The 6,859-nt window shown below is 48.0% G+C and overlaps 2 protein-coding genes across 28 annotated transcripts in view; one reads left to right on the plus strand and one right to left on the minus strand.

Moving 5' to 3' along the window:
- The window catches only part of FRMPD1 (FERM and PDZ domain containing 1), a 159,989-nt gene extending 156,984 nt beyond the window's left edge, over window positions 1-3,005 (plus strand). For all 23 annotated transcript variants that reach the window (XM_078372521.1, XM_078372531.1, XM_078372565.1 and 20 more), the window contains one exon: window positions 517-3,005. In XM_078372521.1, the coding sequence (XP_078228647.1) occupies window positions 517-2,870 (2,354 nt within the window). In that variant the 3' untranslated portion in view covers window positions 2,871-3,005. The remainder of the gene's footprint in view (window positions 1-516) is intronic.
- The window catches only part of EXOSC3 (exosome component 3), an 85,809-nt gene that overhangs the window by 33,675 nt on the left and 45,275 nt on the right, over window positions 1-6,859 (minus strand). For 3 of the 5 annotated variants that reach the window (XR_013535481.1, XR_013535482.1, XR_013535479.1), the window contains one exon: window positions 3,512-6,506. The exons of the other annotated variants lie outside the window; for them this stretch is intronic. The gene's annotated coding sequence lies outside the window, so the exon portion shown is untranslated. Of the gene's footprint in view, window positions 1-3,511; window positions 6,507-6,859 lie in introns of those variants that run through there. 5 annotated transcript variants of the gene reach the window in all.

Below are 6,859 nucleotides of genomic sequence, written 5' to 3' on the forward strand. Positions count from 1 at the left end.
GGACAGAGTGAGACCCTGTCTCAAAAAGAAAACTGTCGGCCAGGCCAGGTGGCTCATGCCTGTAATCCCAGGCCAAGACAGGTGGATCACTTGGGGTCAGGAGTTCGAAACCAGCCTGAGCAACATGGTGAAACCCCATCTCTACTAAAAATACAAAAATGAGCCAGGCATGGTGGCAGATGCCTGTAGTTACAGGTCCTCGGGGGGCTGAGGCAGAAGAATTGCTTAAACCTGGGAGGTGGAGGTTGCAGTGAGTGGAGATCATGCCACTGAACCCCAGCCTGGGCAACCGAGCGAGACTCCATCTCAAAAAATTAAAAAAAAAAAAAGAAGTCTATCACAATTATTATCCCCATCTTTCATATAAGGAAATTGAGGACATGAGGATTGAACTTGCTCAAGGTTACACAGCCCAGCCAGAATGTGAACCCAGGCAAGCCCAAGGCCTGAGCCCAAGCTCTATAAACCTCTTTGTTTTTCTGCTTTCTTATGTATCTTTTCTTTCCTGACTTCCAGGACCCAGAGCTGTTTCTGCTGCAGAACCCAGTGCCACAAGCTTGCAGAACAAGGCCAGTGCTTGTAGTCCTGAGAACAGCCTGCCTTCTGGGCTAGATGGAAGAGAGACAAGCAGGCGGGGAGGGGTGAAGAAGTATGCCAAGACCCTGAGGAAAAGGAGGTCTTTCCTACAGACCGACTACACCTCTCAGGTCTCATTTCCTCTGGTACCGTCCGCCTCCCTGGAGAGTGTAGATGGCGTGTGCTACTATGACAGGGAGCCCTACCTGGCCCTTGGTGCACCCTCCCCAACTGTGTCCTCTCTGCAGGACATGCAGGGTGAGCCTGGCCTTCTGGAGACCAAGGCCTTGGGGCTGCTGGCTCCCCTGAGGGAGACCAAGAGCTCAAACCCAGCCTCCAGGGTCATGGAGATGGAGCCCGAAACCATGGAAACCAAATCAGTCATCGACTCTCGAGTGTCTTCTATTTCTGCCATTCGCTTCCGGATTGACCCCAACAGTAAAGAGAATTCTGGTGTTGTCCCTGTTGCCAGCTCCTCAGCAAGCACTCCTCACTGTTCTAACCCAGGTTCATCTGGCCCAGATACTGCTCAGGCCAGCCCTTCCCAAATCCTATCTCCATCTCAAGACCCAGATAGCACTGACCCCAAAGAACTCGCCATAGAGCATGGGGACAGCTCCTCCTCCCTCTCCAGTTGTGACCGTAACCCAGACAGAGTCTGCTTGGCCATCAACCCGGGGTTACTTAATGTCTCTCAAGGAGACACACTAGAGCTGGGACAAGTCCAGTTGGAAATGGGATTGGAATCTGTTTGTACAAATCATATACAAGAAACTGCCCCCAAATACAAAGAGCCCTTGTTATCTCCTGGAGATGAGCCTAGAAGTGATGAATGTGGAATAAATCCAGGAGAGAAGATAGCTTCTATCCCTACAAAGGAAGAGCAACAAGGACAACTATCTTTGGAAAGAGATAGAGAAGTTACAAACAAAAATGGCAGCGACAGATTTCAGGAGGAATCTAGAAAGGATTCAGGTGACTCCCTGGCTGATGTGTCAAATAATATTTCACAGACTCTTGATGTTAGTTCTCCAGCTGGTAAAATAGTAACCTCCTTTTCTTTAGATGCTCCTGTAACAGGGACTGAGCAGATCCCACCACATCCCCCTAGAGACCCTCAAGGACAAAGCAGAGAAACCCAAGGGCAAGCCTGCCAGGCTCAAGAACAAAAACTATTAGTAGAGTTGGATTTAGACCCTGATTTCTTTCTTGGGAAGCAGACAGAGGGGATGAAGGTAGGGGAGATCATACCTAACCATGTGACAGGGGAAGATACAGCCCCTAGGGACACCCCTGAGTGGGTCTGTTTTAATCCCACGCCTTCCCTGCCAGAGCCACTACCATGTCTGCAAGAGGACCCTCACTTAGAAACTTCAAACCATTGCTTACTCTCAGAAAGCAAAAGTGACAGCTCTAGCATCTGCCTTCCTGCTGATAAGTCTTTTCTGTGCTTTGCCCCAGAAAGCCATCCTGAAGTCTCTGCCATCAGGATGGCCACATCTTTGGGTTTTGCAGGCATGAATGAGATGGTGTCTCCCAGGATAGGGATGGAGCAGTGCAGCTGTCAGTTCTCCTATGCCACGTGCTTCCGTGGCCTGCAGCCTGAGACAGAGGAAGAAGACAGGGACTTGGAAACACATCCCACAGCCCCCCTTACCTCACCGCCCTCTGCAGGAAGCCCGATGGTTCTGCCCTGGAGGCCTGCCCGAGCCCACAGCTGCAGCACTGCACCCCTGTCGAGGAAAAGCCACATCTGGCCAGAGTACTGCTCCAGGGCACTGAGACAGCTGAAAGCCACCCCTGCCAGCACCCCTGAGGGTTTCATTCAACTCATGGAGAGCTTGCTGGAGCTACAAGACATTTTAGAAACTTCCTGGGGGATTGGAAACAAACATCCCCCAGAGAAGTGCACCTGGTACTTTACCGAAAGCCGGAGCCGCCTCTGCATGGGCTCCCAGAAGCTCCTGTCGAGCTGTCAGCATGTGATCAGAATGGACCAGTCCCCTGAAGAGATGCAGGGGGCCGTGCGTGACACCTTCCAGCACCTGGTCCAGCTGGCCGGCCTGTGCTTTCAGTTCACGGACTGTAGCCGCTGCTCCACCCGGCACAAGGAGGCAGCGGGGAACCTGAGGGACGTGGTATATACCTACCATCAGTTTGTAGAGGCCGCTAAATCCACCTGTGAGAGAGGCTACCACGACCTGAGTGTGAAACTCTTGGCCCGTCAGTGCACAGCCCTCACGGCCGCCGTGTTCTGTTTGACCCAGAAGTTCCGGGCATCCACGGCCTTATAAGCAGGTCAACGGCTCAAGAGCCTCCTGCCTTGTTCTGCCTTGGACACTTCCCTGAGAAGCCCCTTCCACTCTCCCACCACCCTCTTGAAATGTTTACTATATAGAATATTCAAATAAACTGCTCCTTAATCTTGACCTGAGTCATAGAGTTTGGTCAAAAGCATTCACTTATATTCATTCAACAAACATTCACTGGATGCTTCCTTTGTGCCAGGCCTTGGGATTTACAGATAAGTAAGACAAGTCTTAACCCCTGATCAGGACACTTGTAAAGTCTCAAGGGCACAGATTCATTAGATCACCATCAGCAAGTGTTTAAAGGAGCATACTCAAGGGGTGTGGAAGCAAAAGGAATACTCAAGAATGCAGGGGTGGGGGTCACTGAAAAACAGTCTTGCCCTCTCAGATCACAATTCTTTGGCAATAACCTTTGCAAATAGGAGTGAATACCCATGATATTTGATAGATTTCGACCTTCACAAGTTACAGTTTGCAGCGTCTGCACCAGGAGGCCTGGGATTCTCGGCCGTCCCGCTGCAGCAAGCATAGATTGCCACTAGGTGGCAGGAAGTCCCTTAGTTGTAAGGCCACACGTGCTTTATCTGAAATTGATTGCATCCCTGAATCTTACACCTTATTCCTGTTTTGTTGTTTTTGAGACGGAGTCTCACTCTGTCACTCGGCTCACTGCAACCTCTGCTCCTGGGTTCAAGTGATTCTCCTGTCTCAGCCTCCCGAGTAGCTGGGACTACAGACACATCGATGATATGCCAGATGCCTTATTTAGATACCTTGAATGCATTTTTCTAATACAACCAACACCCTGGAGGTTGTTATATAATGTATATTCAGCATTATTGTAAAGAATAAATAATCATGGAAGGCAGAAAGAAGACTGAAGCTTCCAGCTCAGCACTCAGTAAATGTTTGTTTCCTTTTTCTTTGCTTCTCCTCCCTTAAATTCATTAACTGTCTTGAGTTGCTGCTGTATGGAGCTGCTGTTTTTCTTTGCAGTTCCCATGAAGAGGACTAGGTTCCAGAAGTGCTTGGAAACCCTTCATTGATTGTTAAAAAGCTAGAGAACCAGGGGAAGTTGCACTGTTTAGCACTTTCTTTGAGTCACACAGCCTCCAACATGAAATAGGCAGAATGGGGCTTGGTATCCTGAAATGCAAGAGTCAATTGTTTAGCGACTTGGCTGGGCACACACCTGTAATCCCTGCACTTTTGGGCGGCTGAGGCTGGTGGATCACCTGAGTTCAGGAGTTTGAGACCAGCCAGCCCGATGTGGCAAAACCTCATCTCTACTAAAAATACAAAAAAATTAGCTGGGCATGGTGTCAGGCTCCTGTAATCCCAGTTACTCAGGAGGCTGAGGCAGGAGAATTGCTTGAACCCAGGAGGCAGAGGTTGCAGTGAGCTGAGATCGCGCCACTGCACTCCAGCCTGGGCAACAGAGCAAAACTCCATCTCAAAAAAAAAAGAAATTGTTTAACCATGGGACATTTACACCCTTCCTTCTTTTTCCCATCCACCATCACATTGGCTGATTCATTTCCTTCACAAACATTCATGCCCATTCATGAATGTTCTTACCCTACAATTTACATTCATGCCCATGCCAGGTGATGCCTGATGCAGCATTATGAATGTAAATAGTAGGGTAAGAATATTTTGAAAAGCTCCTGATAGAGATTAGGTGACATGTGGAGATAGACGCTTACAACATAAGGCGCAGTTCACTCAGGGCCTCCAAAGAGAACAGATAAGGTGCTGTAGGAGCTCTCAGAAGAGAGAATTCACTTTGGGGTGAGCGGCAGAGTAGTGATCAGGGAAGGCTTCCTGCAGAAGGCAGCATTAATTATAACTAGCATCTCAAGAAGTATTTATTGAGTATCTACTGTGTTTCAGGTCCTGGATTTAATAGATAGAATTTGGATATGTCAAGAAAGTAGAAAAAAATCATTTAGTCAAATATTTTCTATGCAGTGGTACTGGGAGGTACAACGAGGTTGTAACCATAAACATGGTAGACATAGTCTCCTCAAGGAACTTATGATTAGTAGGAAAGTCACAGAAAAAAAATCCATTACTGACTGAGAGGTGATATAAAGCAAACCAAAAAGATGACGAAACAGGGATAGAATGAACCAATCTTGCCAGAGTGGTCATCGGGAAAGGCCTTTCTGATGAGGGAATGTTGAAGCTGGGGCCTAAAGTATAAGAAGCCAGCCATAGAAAATGTGAGAGGAAAGGGAATAAATAGTATTTGCAAGGCTCATGGTGTGTTTGAAGCATTTCAGGATCAGTGCAACTGGAACATAGCAAGCTAGAGGAAGAGTGATAGAAGATGAAGCTGGGAGGGGCAGGCAGGAGCTGGGTTGTATAATACAAGACCTTGAGAAAGGGGTTAGATTTTACATCAGGAGAGACACACAATCACGTGGCAAACGGATGGAGTGGGGGTTAGAGGAAGCAGTAAGACCAGCTAAAGGTTTTTTCCTTCCATTGGAAAGTGGCCATGAACTTATTCAGAGGCAAAGGACACAAGAGCAGTGGTAGGGAGTCGGAGGGGGAAAGTGTTCAGTATGGCTCAGTGTGAAGTGCAGGGACTGGTAGGTGTGGTGTGAGCTAAAACCTGAAGGCGTCATTGAAGATCATTTAAGCCATGTGCAAGCCCAACTGTGGCATTTCAACAGACAGTGGGAAGCCAGGGCCATCTCTGAGCAGAGTGGAGATGTTAAAGCTAGGCTTTAGGAAAAACCTTATGGGGAGGGAAATGAATGTTTAGTGTTAGTATTTAAAAATCGCAGCTGAGCATGGTAGCTCACACCTGTAATCTCAGCAATTTGGGAGGCTGAAGTGAGTGGATCGCTTGAGCTCAGGAGTTCAAGACCAGCCTGGGCAACATGGCGAAACCCAATCTCTATTTTAAAAAAAAAATTGTAAAAAAATTTACATGGACATGCGTAATATTATCCCATCCCTTTCAGAGTTTAGACCCACATGGAATTGACAGAACAGAATCTTTGTAGCAATAAGATACCAAATTCCAACCTGACATTATGTGACAGAATAAGAAATAAAAAACTTTTACCCCAAAATACGTTTCTTTGCCATAGTTTGAAATGGCCCTGCAAAGCTGTCTTGTCTTGGGGGTGGAGGAAGGATTTGCATCTGTGAAGAATCTCTATTAAGTACCTAGAGCTTTCCCATTCCAGGCCCTCCCAATTGTGGAAACTGATAAAGGACGGATGGTAGGTGCTGGAAGAGCTGTGGAAAGAAAAGTCCAGAGGGGGAAACTGGGGGGCCAACGAGGAATCCAACCAGGCTGTAGTTTCTTGACTGGGAGATATTTTGGGCTCATTCAGGTTGGAGTCTCTCTCGATGGGTGAGACCCCAGGACTGCAGGAGTGAAGGAAGAGTGGCTGATGAGGCCAAGGCTTGGGCAAGCCGCTTCGTGTCTTTGGTGGAGGAAGAAGAGTGCCCAGGGGCTAGAATCTTCCTTGTCAAAGCCCTGACGTCTCTGTCGTGGGCTCAGAAAAGGGCTGTGTCAGCTCGTGGGCTCTGCTGACTGTGGCAAAGCCTGGGGGAGGGCAAGGCTGTGGATGATGGGTGGCCCAAATTTGGTTTCACCTGTTAAGGAAGGGGAAAAAAGGTGCTAAACTCGGTTAATCTCTTCAGAATTGGGAGGGCCTGTAAGGGAAAAGCTCTAGTTACGTTAATAGGGATTCTTTACAGATGCAAATCCCTCTCCTATACCCCAAACACCACAACTTTGCAGGGCCATTTCAAGTTATGGCAAAGAAACGTATTTTGGGGTAAGTTTTTTTATTTCTTTTTCTGTCATGTGATGTCAGGTTGGAATTTGGTATCTTATTGCTACAAAAAATCTGTCAGTCCCACCTGGGTCTAAACTCCGAAAGAGACGGGGTGTAACAGTAGGCATGTCCGACCGTGCCCCGGCTCTCCCGGCTCCACTCCCGCTT

The sequence above is a fragment of the Callithrix jacchus genome, chromosome 1 (assembly GCF_049354715.1).
Source record: "Callithrix jacchus isolate 240 chromosome 1, calJac240_pri, whole genome shotgun sequence".
NCBI lineage: Eukaryota > Metazoa > Chordata > Mammalia > Primates > Cebidae > Callithrix > Callithrix jacchus.